The sequence below is a fragment of the Stegostoma tigrinum genome, chromosome 22 (assembly GCF_030684315.1).
Source record: "Stegostoma tigrinum isolate sSteTig4 chromosome 22, sSteTig4.hap1, whole genome shotgun sequence".
In the NCBI taxonomy this organism is placed as follows: domain Eukaryota; kingdom Metazoa; phylum Chordata; class Chondrichthyes; order Orectolobiformes; family Stegostomatidae; genus Stegostoma; species Stegostoma tigrinum.
This window is the reverse complement of record NC_081375.1, coordinates 21,907,555-21,923,366: the sequence shown is the minus strand read 5'-3', so window position 1 is coordinate 21,923,366 and position 15,812 is coordinate 21,907,555. Positions and strand designations below refer to the sequence as shown.

The 15,812-nt window shown below is 38.7% G+C and overlaps 1 protein-coding gene across 5 annotated transcripts in view; it reads left to right on the top strand.

Annotated features, from left to right (window-relative positions):
- Positions 1–15,812, top strand: part of arsg (arylsulfatase G) — a 129,661-nt gene that overhangs the window by 17,086 nt on the left and 96,763 nt on the right. For all 5 annotated transcript variants that reach the window (XM_059653691.1, XM_059653692.1, XM_048555016.2 and 2 more), the window contains exons 2-3: positions 10,977–11,268; positions 14,633–14,820. In XM_059653691.1, coding sequence (XP_059509674.1) covers positions 10,977–11,268; positions 14,633–14,820 — 480 coding nt within the window. The remainder of the gene's footprint in view (positions 1–10,976; positions 11,269–14,632; positions 14,821–15,812) is intronic.

The window sequence follows — 15,812 nt, the reverse complement described above, 5'->3', positions numbered from 1 at the left end:
GGTGACTTCTGAGTAGAGCAATATCTCTCCTCCTGCACCAAGGCTGCATTAGAGAAAATGAGAGCAAGTTCTTTGCTATCTTGTTGCCTTTTTGCTTTCTTATTGCCTTCTTGCATTTTTTTTAAAGATATCCAAATCACTCTTAAACTGACTTTCATTCACTTATGCATATTTAAAATCACCCCTAGGATGACCAGAGATGTCCGAGTTGCTGTAGGCAATGTGGCTGAAGAAACCAACCAGTAGGAGGGGTAGGAGAGCAGTGGGTTTACAGCAACAGAGAAAATTGTGGCACCACATGTCTGACTAAGACCACACATGAGATACGAGTAGCATGAGAAACTTTTTCTGACTTCCAGTAAACAAAGCCACATGACAGCTACTTGTTTATGTGAAGCATTGAGTACAGTAACACCTGAAAATATCTCACAATAGGAACTGAACAGCTCAAATAGTAAAATAAAGCAGCAGCAAATCTTAACCGAACAATCTTAGTTACCTCCAGATAAAGCAATCACTGTCTTTTATCCAGGATATGGTTATTTGGAGCTGTCCCCCAAAGGAAAAGTAATTGAACATTCCCGCTGACATAAAACAGCACATCTTCTGATACATTGTATGAAATATTACAGGAAAACAGCTTGCATTGTTAGAAATTTAATACACTTGTACTGACAGAACAAATAAGGATAGAAAAATTTAGCTTCACTGTACTTGTTAGGAGATGCTACATGTGCGCTATGTTCACAGGTATTGAAATAAAAACACATAGAATGGAGAAAGTCAACAGATGTGACAGCATTCGTGCAGAGAAACTTAATATTTCGAGTGTCTTCTTTAGAACTGAAAGTAAGTAGAAATGAGTTGAATTTTATAATGCTGACAAAGGAGAGGGAGGATAAGATAGATCAAGATAGGTTAAAAGACAGGAGAGATTAAAGGTCAAAGGTGACATGATAAAAGGCAATGCGAGTGGTAATGGTACGGTGTCAGTGCTAATAGAAGACAGATCTGTCTGGATTCCACAAAGATATTAAAGCAAAGTCAACGGACACTGGCATAACAAGTACTGTATCAGGGCAGAGATAATAAAATGTGAGGCTGCATGAACACAGCAGGCCCAGCAGCATCTCAGGAGCACAAAAGCTGACGTTTCGGGCCTAGACCCTTCATCAGAGAGGGGGACGGGGTGAGGGTTCTGGAATAAATAGGGAGAGAGGGGGCGGCGGACCGAAGGTGGAGAGAAAAGAAGATAGGTGGAGAGGAGAGTATAGGTGGGGAGGGGATAGGTCAGTCCAGGGAAGACGGACAGGTCAAGGAGGTGGGATGAGGTTAGTAGGCAGGAGATATCTCCTGCCTACTAACCTCATCCCACCTCCTTGACCTGTCCGTCTTCCCTGGACTGACCTATCCCCTCCCCACCTATACTCTCCTCTCCACCTATCTTCTTTTCTCTCCATCTTCGGTCCGCCTCCCCCCTCTCCCTATTTATTCCAGAACCCTCACCCCGTCCCCCTCTGATGAAAGGTCTAGGCCCGAAACGTCAGCTTCTGTGCTCCTGAGATGCTGCTGGGCCTGCTGTGTTCATCCAGCCTCACATTTTATTATCTTGGATTCTCCAGCATCTGCAGTTCCCATTATCACTGTATCTGGGCAGACTTTGGTTTAGACTCTGTTGAGTTCAGAATTCTAATATAGAATGCCTAATCAGAAGGTGAAGTACAGCTCTTCAAGCTTGCATTGGGCCAAGACAGGAAGTGTGAGAGCAAGGTAATGCATTAAAATGGCAACTTTCCAAAAAGTCGGGATCTGCCTTGACAACTGAGCAGAGGTGTTCTGTTTGCTAATGTGACCTGGGTTCAAGTTCCACCTGCGCAACAAGTGTGTAATAACGTCTCTGAACAGATCGATTAGAAAATATCCAGAGAGAGGAAACAGTTTCTGGAGAGTAGCGTTTTGAGCCCAGAGCGGTAGTATTTCAGTTTTGAATTGTGTGGTACCTAGATTCTCACTCGAAATGTCATTACTAAACTGAAAGGATATGCAACAAGACAAATAACACTGGCATCATATTCTTAATCATTCTAATCATATCATGAGGCACAATACAATGTTTTTCAGAAAGAGGAACTGTTTATGTAACAATTACTGGAAGTTGCATCAGAAGCTCAAGCTTATACATGATTTTACATGCTGACTGCATGAGAAATGCATGATGTCCTAATACAGTATTTCAGGAACCAATGAGTGGCTGTGCAATTTGCATTTTTGGAATCCATCATGCCAAATTTTGCTTAATTTTCAAGTTTAAGTTTCATGTTACAGTAAATTCCCTTGGATTCTTTAATCGTCTTCATTAACAGTGTAAACTCTCCCACCACTTCACCTCTTCCTTTTTTTGTAACACTTAAAACCTATCTCCTTGACCAATCATTCAGAATCTCATTCATTTTTTGATTACATCTTCATGAAAGACAGGATGTTTTTAAAGGTAAAATATTATATATAGTATATTCATGTATGATATATATGCATGTGATTGTTATCTTGCACTAAGCACAGGGAAAATCTCCAGATTTTCCAAATGGACAGTCTGTCCAAGTTGTTACTGATGTTATACAGTAACTGGAGGGTGCAGACTGGATCATTATGCATTACAGAAATGTAGATTGCATACAAGTTGAACCATAGGTTGTATTGATGCACAATCCTTGATCTGAGGGTAGGGGAGTCCAAAACTAGGTAGGTGTAAGGTGAACGAGGAAACATTTAAAAGGGACCTGAGGGGCAACCTTGTCATGCAGATATGGTGCCGAAGGGCCAGCTTCCATGCTATTTGATTCAATGACTATGATTGCTGGCAACATATCCATAATACAGCTGGAACAGCTGCATGGAAAGTATATCACAAATCTCATACTTTGAAATAACACTTGAGTAAATTAAGACTAAAACAGTGATCACTGATATTCAAAGTTTCTCTTGCATTGCTCATTATTCCAATTTCTTGATGCATTTGTGGTCTTTAAAGTCCAAAGTTTGGAACGTGCCACTGTCAAATGTAAGTCAAAACAACTTTAGATCAGTAAACATGCAGTGAAAATTATGCTAGAGAAGGCTTGCACTTACAAACTAATTGTGGTTTTTAGGCATTTTGTAGCTTAATAGACGGTCTCAAAGGAGATGGTTTTGAAGTATTTTTCAGACTGGTGCAAGGTCTTGCTTCGTTATAATTAGCACATTCTGCTCAATCTCAGACTCAATGATGTATATCAGTACGTCCATATTTAAAAGCCAAGACCATTTCTAGAAATAGCTGTGTTAAGCTTGAAAGTGAATCTTGATATAATTTACTTTGTAGTTACGCTCGTTCCCACTGTGGTAATTTGTCTACAATAGCCGTGTACAAATTTCATTGCAGTTTCGTGAGATCACGCAATGAGCTGTGAATTTTGCTGAGATTTTAATGTAATTAAATATATGTAATTTTGTACAGATCTTCTTCGAACTTGTAAGTGGCAGGCAGGCATCATTTTTCTGAGTTGCTCCACTCTGGCTTGTTCTGTGTTGAAGAAGTAGAGAAAACAAGAAAGAAACACTTGGTTTCCATTATCTGAACATGCCCCAAAGTACTTTGCAGCCAGTGAAGTACTTCTGAAGTGCACTCACTTTTGTAATGTAGGAAGTGCAACAACTAATTTGCACCCAGTTTCCACAAAGCAAGATGATTGTGACTTAAGTTTTTTTTAACATTGACTGAGGGATGAATATTGATCAGGCCACTGGGGATATCTGCCCTGCTGTTCTTTAAAATAGTTCACTGGGATCTTTTATATGTCTTCAAGTGTATCAAGGCATTGATTTAACATTTCAGCCAAAGCATGACACTTTTGACATTGCGGCATTTCCTCAGAACCAAACTGTAACAGGATTTTGTGGTCAAGTGGATACAATGTAGTTATTTAGACTCAGTTTCTCTGGTCCCATGCAGAACAACGCAAGCAAAACTCCAGTATCAACCCCAATCCCCCGTTGTAGCTAGGGAGCAAAGGAAGTTGGGCAGCACAGTGGCTTGGTGGTTAGCACTGCTGCACTCACAGCACCAGGGACTCAGGTTCGATTCCAGTCTTGGGTGACTGTCTGTCTGTGGGGAATTTGCACATTCTGCATGGCTTTCCTCCCACAGACCAAAGACATACAGGGTCTTTGGATTGGCCATGCCCATAATGTCCAGGAATGATTAGCCATGATAAATGCAGGGCTACAGGGATTGGGTGGGATGCTGTTTGGAGAGGCAGTGAAGACTTGAAGGGCTGAATTGCCTGCTTCCATGCTGTTGGAAACCTATGATTCCAGTGACTTCCAGCAAAAGTGATATCCTGCTCTTGAAGGACCTCCTTCATTCAATATGCCAATATCTTCTATGTCCAGCCTGTCTTTTTTTATTTGGCGGTGTCTATTCGACTGTCACTTTGGCAGTTTGCTTATCTTGGAAATGAAGTATGGGAATTGCAAGTCTCCAGTCATCTTTTCATCCTGTACCCTAAATCACTTAAGTCTTCAAGTGTGTGTGAAATTGTCTTGAGTTCTGTAAGCAGTAAAACCTGTCCCCTTGGGCACCAGTGAGATACATTGAACAGGACAAGGATGAATCAGCAATGAGATTGCCATACTTCTGTACTCTGTACAAGAGGAAGACCACATTCATGAATTTTGCCTCATATTCAGTAGATGCTGATCACAGTGTAATACTTAAGAATAAGAGGGACTGGTGAGTATGGTTAATTAGATGGTGATTTTTCACTTTCACATCTGATGGCGGTGTTGCAAATCTCTTACCTGTTCACTATAACAGAGTTTCAGTTTCAACTCTGTCTCTCAAACATTTTGTGGACCCCGATGCATGCTACTGGATTGCTTCCTGTTTGTTTCTATTTTGTTCGTCACACTCAAATAAGTGATCAACTGGTTAGAATAAAACTGAAAATGCTGGAAATATGCAGCAAATCAGTCAGAGAAAGTTCGCAAAAAGCTACAGTATAAAGAGGTTTGCATGTGTCCCATAGTTGCTTGACCTTGTAGAGCCTACTATCCTAAAGACAGAAAAGAGTATTTTCTCAGCTTTTCTAATTTTCCTGTCCCTCATTCTGTTTCATTTTTATACCAGCTGACACTTCAGAAAAGGTTTTCTCCCAGACAGTTACAGAGCAAACAACTTTTGAATACAAACAAATCACTCTTCCCTTCATTTTCTTCGAATTTTGTTTTTCCTTCTAACTGTTGTCATTTTCTCCTTTCTTTTTTGCCTTTCTGCCCTATTAAAATGGTACTGTGTGTTCCCTAGAAGAGGTACACATTCAAACGGTAACTTGCCTTTTCTAGTATATAAGGCTGCCCTGGATATTTTCAACAACAATCTTTATTAATATTATTTTTAAGAGGGAATGAGAAGAACTTTATAGGTACTTCAGTGGCTTGTAGACAGATGTTGATAAGAAAATACCAAGCTAAAAAAGAATGGTTAGAAGGATGACTAAAATCTTCATTAAGAGTGAGTTTTAGAGATGATCTTAAAGTGGGAGCATGTCGTGGAGAGATTTAGGGAGACCTCACTGAAGTTTTGTGCTGAAACAGATGGAAGCACAGTTATTCAAAATGAGGCTGAAAGAAGGGGATAATTTACAAGAACCCTTAGTTGTTTTTGATGTTTATAGAGGATACATAATATCACAAATGAAAAAGTGCATATTGGGAAAGATTGAATAGGCGTTTTTCTCTTGGGATTGGAACAAGGTTGAATAGAAGTTTTTCTCTTAGGTTTGGAACAAAGTGCATTGTTGAGGCAATGTAGAATTCACTTTGATGTACTTTTACATTATACTTGCTATGTTTCATTTACTGCACTTTGGTTATACTTCAATCAGAAGTATACCTCTCGCCTTAGTACTGTAATATTAAAAGAAAGATATTAGTGCCATTATGAAATCATCATTTGGATGTGAGATTATTTTCATTTGGTCTCCTGAATTCCAATTGCAAGGAGACATTGGAAAATTATTTTTTCCTATCTTGCCCCAGTTTTCAATAGAGTGTATTCCATGGTCATGCAATAAAAATGCTGAATTGTTAAATTGCTTATTTTGCATTCAAATGCAAGCACCCATGACACATCTAGTGACTGAGGAGTGAAAGTTCAGGAACATTGTGGAGATTTTTATAGATCCATAAAAGCTTGGAATACTGTCGAAATGATGTTTATGCTGCCCCGAATGCATGAAATAGCACTAAAATCCCTCGCTTCATTAAACAGAAGATTTACAAACATAAAGTTTAAAAATTAGAAAAAGAAAAAATGCTAATTGAGTGGATTAACATAGTTAATAGGAAACTGCAGTCAAAGCAAATAATCCATTTGTAAAATGTCGACAAATGCCATTAAATAAAAAGTGATGATCCTTTAAAACAATTTTTTAATGAAGTAATGGAGAGGGTTGATAAGGGTGCTAAGGTTAATGTGTATACTGTATATGGACTTTTAAAATGGATTTGACAAAGTGCCCAAAATTGACTTGTTGGCTCTATTAATGCCCATGAATTAAAGCAGAGTTGAGCAATCAGTTGAGCTGGCAAACCACTTAAGTTTTGACCTGTTGAAGGCTGCACACCTCAATTAACTTTCATTAACAGATACCATTAAAATCTGTTATGGCTTTTATTGTATAAAGAACCTTTAATGCCTTTTATAAACTGTTCAGAGATGTTATGAAACGCCTGTGGAACAGGTGGATTTGAATCCAGGCCCCTGGCCTTTAGATATGAACACTACTGCTGTGCCGTAAGAGCCATCTTCTAAACTTAATGAAAATAACAAACTCACTAAAATGCTAACAAACATAATCCATGTTTACCTAAATGCCACAATTAAAATTGTTTTCATAATAACTTCTGTAAAATTTTCTGAAAGAAAGTTTCAAGCAGTTAGAAACTTTCTGTAGGTATAAATTGACCAGTTGGAGAAGTGGGGGACGTGCTAGCTTAGTGGTATTATTGATCGACTGTTAATCTAGCATCCCATGTAGTGCATTGGGTCCCAGTTTCACATCCTGCCATCGCAATTTGAATTCAATAAAAATCAGTAATTAAGAGTCTAATGATGACCAGGAAACTATTGTCCATTGTCAGAAAAAAGACCTATCTGGTTCACTAATGTCTTTCAGAGAAGTAAACTGCTGTCCTTATGTGATCTGTTCTATGTGACTCCAGACCATAGGAGTGTAGTTGACTCTTAATTGTCCTCAGGGCAGTTAGGGTTGGGTAATAAATGCTGGTTTTAATAAATGCTGGCCTAACTGGTAATGCCTACATTCTGTAATGACTGTTATGCTAGGTGTTGCACTTTGGGAAATCAGATGTTAAGGAAAAGTATATTTCCAATTGCCTACATGTGTGATTGCTGATGGTGGTTAATAGTTTAAAACAAAAAAGCGGTCATGGTGATTTGGTGGAAAAGTTGTTCTCTGTGTTAACACTTCTGCATATATAAAACAAAAGCAGACCCTTGGGTAGAGTGGCACAGTGGTATTTCTCCTGCGACTAAGCCAGGAGATCTGGGTTCAAGTTCCACCTATTGCAGAGATGTGTACTAATGGCTGTAATCAGAATGATTAGAAAATCTCACTATAAAGCAAACACAATGAGCTTTTGTGGTGATTTCCTGGTGGTGGTTAGTAGTTTAAAAACAACAAAAAAATTCACAGCGATTTGTGATTGAAAAAAACGTTCTCTTTTACGTAAGAGCACTTCTGCATAGGAACAAAAGAAATATAAAAAAACCAGAGGGTTCTTGGGGGATGGTGGATGTGTCCCTGCCTTTTTTTAATTCGTTCATGGGATGAGGGAGTCACTAGCTAGGCAGTATATATTGCCCATCCCTAATTGCCCAGAGGGTGGTTAAAAGTCAACCATAATGCTGTGGGTCTGGAGTCACATGTAGGCCAGACCAGTTAAGGATGGCAGTTTCCCTCTCTAAAGGACATTAGTGAACTAGATGCATTTTTCCAACAATTGACAGTGGATTCACAGTCATCGTTAGACTGTTAATTCCAGATATTTATTGCATTCAAATTCCATTATCTGCTGTGGTGGGATTTGGAACTGGGTCCCCAGAACATTATCTGGGGTGTCTGGATTAACAGTATAGCAATAATGCCACTAGGTCATCACCTCCCCATCCACCTATGAACCAGTAGGCCTGGGTTCAAGCCCTACCTGTACCAGAGGTGTGCAAAAAAGACCCTGAACGGGTTGATTAGAAAATATCACCATAAAGCGAACAGTAGTACTGTTTCTACCTATGGGCCAGGTGACCTGTGTTTAAATCCTACCTACTCCTAATGTGCCTTATAATCCATCAGGATAGGTTGATTATAAATATGTATAAAGCAGACCCAGGTGGGGTCTACAGGACTGTCTCATTTTAGTTCCAAAGCAGAACAATCCTTCGTGAAAGATGTATTGAATTTCATTACGAAAAATACCTGTTTGCATATAAATGTTGATCGAAACAGCACAAGAACCTTCTGGACATGAGTTTGAACTTTGGAATGTTCTTTTCCTTGGAAGAGACAAAGAATCTAGGGGCAGTACTGATATTTCTTTGGCAGACAAGTGTTTATTATTTGGATGTATGTTTACATACAAACTGCAAACACAAATTGTTTCATTAAATGTTTCTACACTTCCTTTACAAAGTAAACACAACTTTTCTATCCATGTCAGTAAAAAAAAGTCAGAAGTCCATTCTTTGTTGAATATTCAGTTTTCAGTGTCTGCCTTTCTTTTTGGTGAGCTCGTTCCAAATTTGGTTTAGGTTTTGAAGATGATGTAAATGACACAATTCAAGTGGAACTATAAACAGCAATCTTAATGCCTCAGTCTTTTCCAACAGGCTTAAATTCAGCCTGTTTGGTGATGTAGCCACGTTTCCAAGACTATGCACTATTGGATTTCAGTTTTTTTCCAGGGTGGTTTATAGTGTCTTTTAAATATCAGATTTATTTTTGTTAGGAATGGCTGTTCCATGCCTTTTCAGAAATCAGTATTAAATTCCATGGAACTCAGATTAAATACTTTTCTTGTTTTTATTCAGAATAAAGTGCATCAAATTATATATTGTCATTGGATCCTGCTTGTCACTAATAAGTAATCAGTCATTGTATTTGATCTAATTTCCACATTCCCGCTCTATTGCTTCCTTGCTCAGCACTGAGTTGAACTCTGTTAACATATTCTGTGGTTCCTAGAATTGAAGTGGAAAATATCTGCAATTCACAGGCTTGAATGGCTAAGATTTGTTATATATCTCCAATAATCTTGGCCAAGCATGGCAGAAGCTAACATAAAGAGTGGAACTGTGGGAAATTTTGCTCTTTATAGATAGCAAATTCATTCTTATTGGTATTTCTAGTTAAAAAATTTATATAGCTGACAACTCAGCACCAATTCACTTTGAATATTTATTTGTAATTTTGTGTTATGCTGCCCAATTTTCCAGTAGTTTAACAAGACAATCTTTGTTGAGTATTTATTTGTAAGTCTTTGAACCACAGAGGCTGTAAACTTCAGCTGATAGTATTTCTGGTTTTTGTGCCAGGGATGTCTGACGTTGATGTAAATAACTGGGGGGGGTGGTGTTTTTTAGGGGGTGGGAGATGTATATGCTTCCAGGGTGACCCACTGTCAGAAACTGTGATAGAACAGGTTTGTGATGTACATTTCAGAATTATGCAGAGTAGACAGATGGTGACAGATGGATAATCCTGAATTGAAGCACAATTTATCATCTTTTACCTCATAGTATCTGTTAACATGTTATTCGAAAGCCAGACTGCAGAACCTGATTGCTTCAGCAGCTTTCAGGCAACTACTTAACTCAGCCCTGGCATTTGCATCACTTTTCCAGGTTTCCCGATGAGTGACAGAGTATTCCTTGCATGCAAGAGATAGTAATTTTGGTTTGCAGAAGCAACTGAACTCCTGATGTGCAAGATCTGGACACTGACTATCCATAAGAATCAGTCTAACCATTTGCTTGTGATGTTCAACCATATTAGCATGATTGAAACCCCCAGCCTTAGCATCCCGGATCACAACTGACGAGAAATTGGACTAGCTACAAGATATCATGACTTTCAGAGCTGGTTGGCACCCTAAAAAGTCCATGGGTAGAATAAAAATAACAGATTAAATTAGTTTAGGTAATTGTATACAAAAAACTCTGTTTGGATCTTTTTGTTTTCCAGATACTTAAACAATTTGGACATGCCCATTTATTTGGGATCAGGGAAATCCAGGGTTTAACGACATAAATCTTTAAAACAGGATTATATTGGTGGAAAAAAATCAAATGTGATTTTATGAAATTGAGGAAGGAACAAGAACCAAGTGCATGATGATTTATCTGCGCATTGGTGAAGCTTCATTGAAGCGTTGTGTGCATTTTTGGGCACTACATTTTGAAAGGATTTTGGAGCCTTTGAAATGATTCAAACATGGATTCACCAGAATGTTACCAGACATAAGAGAATTTGGATAACGTCAGAGGTTTGGAAAACAAGAGGTTATATTTCCTGGATCAGAAGACACTGGAACGAAATGCTGAAAAGGTTCAAGAGAATAATAGTGAAAGATTAGACCACTGTTTATGGAATTGTTATCAAAGCAGTCATAAATTTAGGATTGATACGTTGAGGACAAAGGGATGGGTTTAGAAGTAATGCTTATTTCATCGCTGCTTCTATCAATTAACCTTTGTGGTTATTGAAACCAAGTCAGTCATAGTATTTAAGGGAGAATCAGTTTAAAGAAGAAGGGTAGTTGGTAATGATAAAGATAGCTATGATGTTGATAATGCTAAAAAGCATTCTGTGCTGAAATTTTGCTTGTACTTAACTTTGCAAATTTTGCCATTGTTACAGGAAAGACTACAGTGAATGGAAAAGAAGTTTGGACTATACCAAAAAGCATGTTAATCCCAATTTATAAGAACATGGGAGTTTTCTGTATGAAGGCACCCTTCATTGCTGTATTCGTGAGTGGATTTCTTTATTTCAACATTGACTTCAATACAGCTCATGCTGGTGCATCTTCAGGAGAGCCAAACTTCATCATAATCCTGGCTGATGACATTGGATGGGGTGATCTTGGTGCAAACTGGCCATTGACTAAGGAGACTCCGAATTTGGATAAGATGGCTAAAGAGGGCATGAGGTATAGAAGTGTTTCTACCATTCACAAAACATCTTCAACCATTTAGCCTCCATTTTTGTATGTTCCTCTTTAATTTTTAATCTGATTTTCAACTCTACCTTTTTAAATCTCTAATTTCTATCTTAATTCAGTAAGGAGAGCTATTCAGTCTTCCATAACTCAAAAGTTTGAGTCTATAAGTGTGAGGCTGGAAAAAGCATCCGAGGATTAGGTAAGTCAGTGTTTCAGTCCAAAACCCTTCATCGGTCCTTACCAGTTGACTTCACTGCTTCTTGGATGCTGTCTGACCTGCTGTGCTTTTCCAGCCTCACACCTACAGACTCTGGCTTCCAGAATCTGCAGTCCTTATTGTCTCCAAGTCACTCAAGTGTTTGATATGTTTTATATTTCTGTTAGAATAATCGTAGCAATAGTGTAAGAAAGTCCTGTTTGCAGATATTTGGTATAGATAATGTCCTAGCTGGAGTGTGGGTCTGGGTATTGGAGAATCATGGATCCCTTAAGTCTATTTTATGTTGGAAATTAATGTTCATTTAGCTCTGTTAATGTGAATTTCAGTGCATGGTTTTGTACACGTTGTTGAAATGTTCATGTTAATAAACTCCCATTAACAGCTTCAAGTATTCTCTGAGACCATGCTTAGGTAGAATGTAAATATCTCCTAATCTGTTTCATAAACTTAACTCCAAAAAAGAAATAGCCTTTGTGTAATAATGTGTTGATAATGATTTTCAACAAGATTGTGTTAAAGTGTTTGAGAGATTTCCCTTTGCATTGCAATGATTTCCCTTTGCAAAAAAAATACAGTTACCTAAATGTTGACAAAAACCTCTGTACATTGAGCAAAGAGGAAAGTGAAGACAAGGTATCAGCAGCAGCGGATTTGAATTAACAACTGAGCCTTAACTCATCTCGTCTGGCCTTCAGAGATCATTCAACATGTTACTATATTATGTGACTGTTTTCATGGCAGTACCACTTCCTTTCAAACATCCCGCATCATCATCTTATGGGGGCGGCAACTCTCAGTTGAACACTTTTGGCCTTGACCGCTCCTTTGTGGATGTGCTTGAGTTTCGTGAACTGTGATTAGCTGCTTCTATTCCCTGCTGATACACCTGACCTTTGAAATATACTACTCTTTGTGCAGTTTTCCTTTTTAACTTTAGTGTCCCCCTTTAATGCCTTCGATATTCTAAATGCTGAGTTAGCACTTCTTCTCTTTCAATGATGTTATTCCTCCTAGAGGCAGGAGCCTATGAGTTGTGTTCCAAGCATATCCTGTTCAGAGAACCCCAGGACAAAGAAGTTATGTTGTAGTACTGGATTCTTGTGAGTCTCCGGCAATTCTGCCACATCACCAACATATCAGTTGAAGAAAATTGAAACAAACTCTGTTACTGTCAGATCTTGTCTTTGTGTGAATCATGTTGTCTGCATGTCTTTCCCTGCAACCATAAATATACTATTGCATTCATAAACTCTGTACTAATAATGACTGTTTTGACATCTGGTACTGATATCCTCAATGAAGTAGGGAAGGAAGATAGATGAAGCATCCATTCTGTCACAGCAAGGAGAGCATGGATAACCATGGCTTACCAGAACTGCTAGTTTTGAGGTTGAAAAATTGCAGGAATGGAAAGATTACAAAGGAAAATCCCTATACCCGCATACCTTTGCATTTTTACTGTTGCCTGAAGTGCCACTAAGAATTTGAAAGGCTGCAGTAAAGTACTGTACCAAGGATGAGTGCACAAAACCAACTGCTTCAGCCATTAGAGCTGGAGAGTCAAGTGGCCAATGGAAATATGGACCTCTCCAAATTGGAGAAACATAGTTCCAACTGAATACATGCTTAGTATTGTTTTTACCTTGATGCCAGTATGATGAATGTATTTTTAAATCCATTCTTGTGCTTCCCAGAGATGCGGTTGCAGGTGCCTAATCTCTTCACATCTACGTCCTAACGTTTGGTTGCAGGCAGCATTTGTCCATTTTGAATGATGTGCCATTTGTGGAGGGACATGGCAAAATGGGCACATATTTGCCCATAATAAAAATAACATTTCACATGCTCCTTGCAGAAGAATTTCAAGATTTGAAGAAATTGTGCTAGTATTTTAGTACAGTTAGACCACGTGGGATTCAGGGAGAGCTTGCCAATTGGATACAAAATTGGCTTTATGGTAGGTGACGGGGAGTACTGGTGGAGGATTGTTTTCAGACTGGAGGCTTGTGACCAGTTCTGTTCCACAGGGCTCGGTACTGGGTTCACTTTTGTTTGTCATTTGTATAATGATTGGATGAGATTATCGGAGGCATGGCCAAGTAAGTTTGCAGATGGCACCAAAATTGATGGTACAGTGGACAGTAAAGAAGGTTGCCTAAGATTACAAAGAGATCGTGATCAATTGGGCCAGTGAACTGAGGAGTGGCAGATGGACTTTAGTTTGGATAAATATGCATTTGGATTGCATTTTGGTAATACACACAAAGGTAGAACTTACACAGTTAATGGTAGGGCCATAGATAGTGTTGTAGAACAAAGAGACCTAGGGGTCCAAGTACATAATTCTTTGAGATTTGCGTCACAGGTAGACAAGGTGGTTAAAAAGGCATTTAGCATGCTTGCTTTCATTGTTCAGACCTTTGAATATAAGAAGTGGGATATCAGATTGAGGTTCAACAGGATGTTGATGAGGCCTCTTCTGGAGTACTGTGTGCAATTTTGGTCACCCTGTTATAGGAAGGATATTATTAAGCTGGAGTGCCTTGAGATAAGATTTACCAGGATGTTGTTGGGAATGGAGGGTTTGATGCATAAAAATAGACTGGAAAAGGTGGGACATTTTTCAGTGGAGTATATGAGGTTGAGGGGTAACTTTATTGAGGTTTATAATATTGTGAGGGGCATAGATAAGGTGAATGACAAGGGTCTTCTCCTTAGGGTTGGTGAGTTCAAAACTAGGGGTCATATTTTTAAGAGGAAAGAGATTTAAAATGGATATGGGGGCAACTTCTTCACACTGAGAGTGTTCATGTATGGAATGAACTGCCAGAGGAAGTGGTAAATGCACTAACAGTTGCAGCGTTTAAAAGACATTTAGATAAGTTCATGAATTGGAAAGGTTAGAGGGATATGGGTTCAAGCATAGGCAAGTGGGACTAGTTTAGCTTGGGCATATGGTTGGCATGGCCTGGTTGGACTGAAGCGTCTGTTGCCATGCTGTATGACTCTTTGATTCTACTATGACTATAACTGACATCGTCAGCTATGAAATTTAGCAGGTCAGTTTTGCAGCTTGCTACATGACAATATATTTGCAAAAATCCTCAGATTTTGCTCCTTTTTTTGTTTCAGATTTGAGGACTTTCATGCAGCTGCCTCTACATGTTCCCCATCTCGGGCTTCTCTGCTGACAGGGCGCCTGGGGCTACGGAATGGCGTTACTCATAATTTTGCTGTAAGCTCAGTAGCTGGCCTACCGCTGAATGAAACAACATTGGCAGAAGTTCTAAAGCAAGCCAATTATTCAACAGCAATAATTGGTATTTACAGTTTTAGTTTATATTTTTCTTTGATGTGTAATGGCTGTTCTGTTCTACTGTGCAACTGTAAATGACATCACAAAAGGAAATACCATCTTGCTGATGATCACAGAATAGACAAAGACAAATGATTGGAAGAGAGAGACAAATGTCACTTATTTTTCCCTTAGATTTAGAATGCCACCTTGATTTTTGTGATATCACTAATGTAAAATGCAGTGAACGTTTAAAGAAGAATAATGCAAGAATTCACTTCATTTACATTGCAGACAAAAACACCTACTGTCCAGTAGTTTAGCATGTGAGATCTTTAGAATCAACCAGCAATTACTGACTTTGTTAGCTAACAATCAACAATCTTCCTGGTAAGCCACCCAGCACCTTCCTTCATCAGGAAGTGCAAATAAATAATCACAATTCCTCCCAACCTTTAACACCTGTGCTTTCTTTACTTATAGTCACATAAAGAATAGTTGCTGTTTTGAGTATGCCTGTGTTAAGTATACTCTTCACATTCTTGTCTGTGATGCTGGCACATGCAAATATAACTGCCATCATCTCAGAAATCCTACTGATATATTTTACAGTAATTTTGTTTCAATGTTGAATGCTTCCTTCACTTTACCTGTAATGTGTTTTAGAAGCACGTTAATGGGAGTATCCAGCCGTTTAAAGTGTGCTAATAAATAGTCTGCACTTCACTGACATGATGTCAGTGTACAGAAACTGACTCAGCATTTTATTGGACTTTGTTGAATTCCAAAGGCTGGCACCACCAGCATCCAGCAAATAATGAGGGATGAATTTTCCAAGACCCTGAACAATGTGGGCAATGGCAAGTCAGTAAAGAAAATATAGCAAGTAATGAGATTCCCAAAGTTGAAAGAAAAATGTCAGATTCTGTAGGTAAGTGTTGACTGACAAGGTGAGAATCTCACTGGTGCTATTTGCCACTAGTAATTAATTTTGTCTCATTTATATGCAGTTCCTTT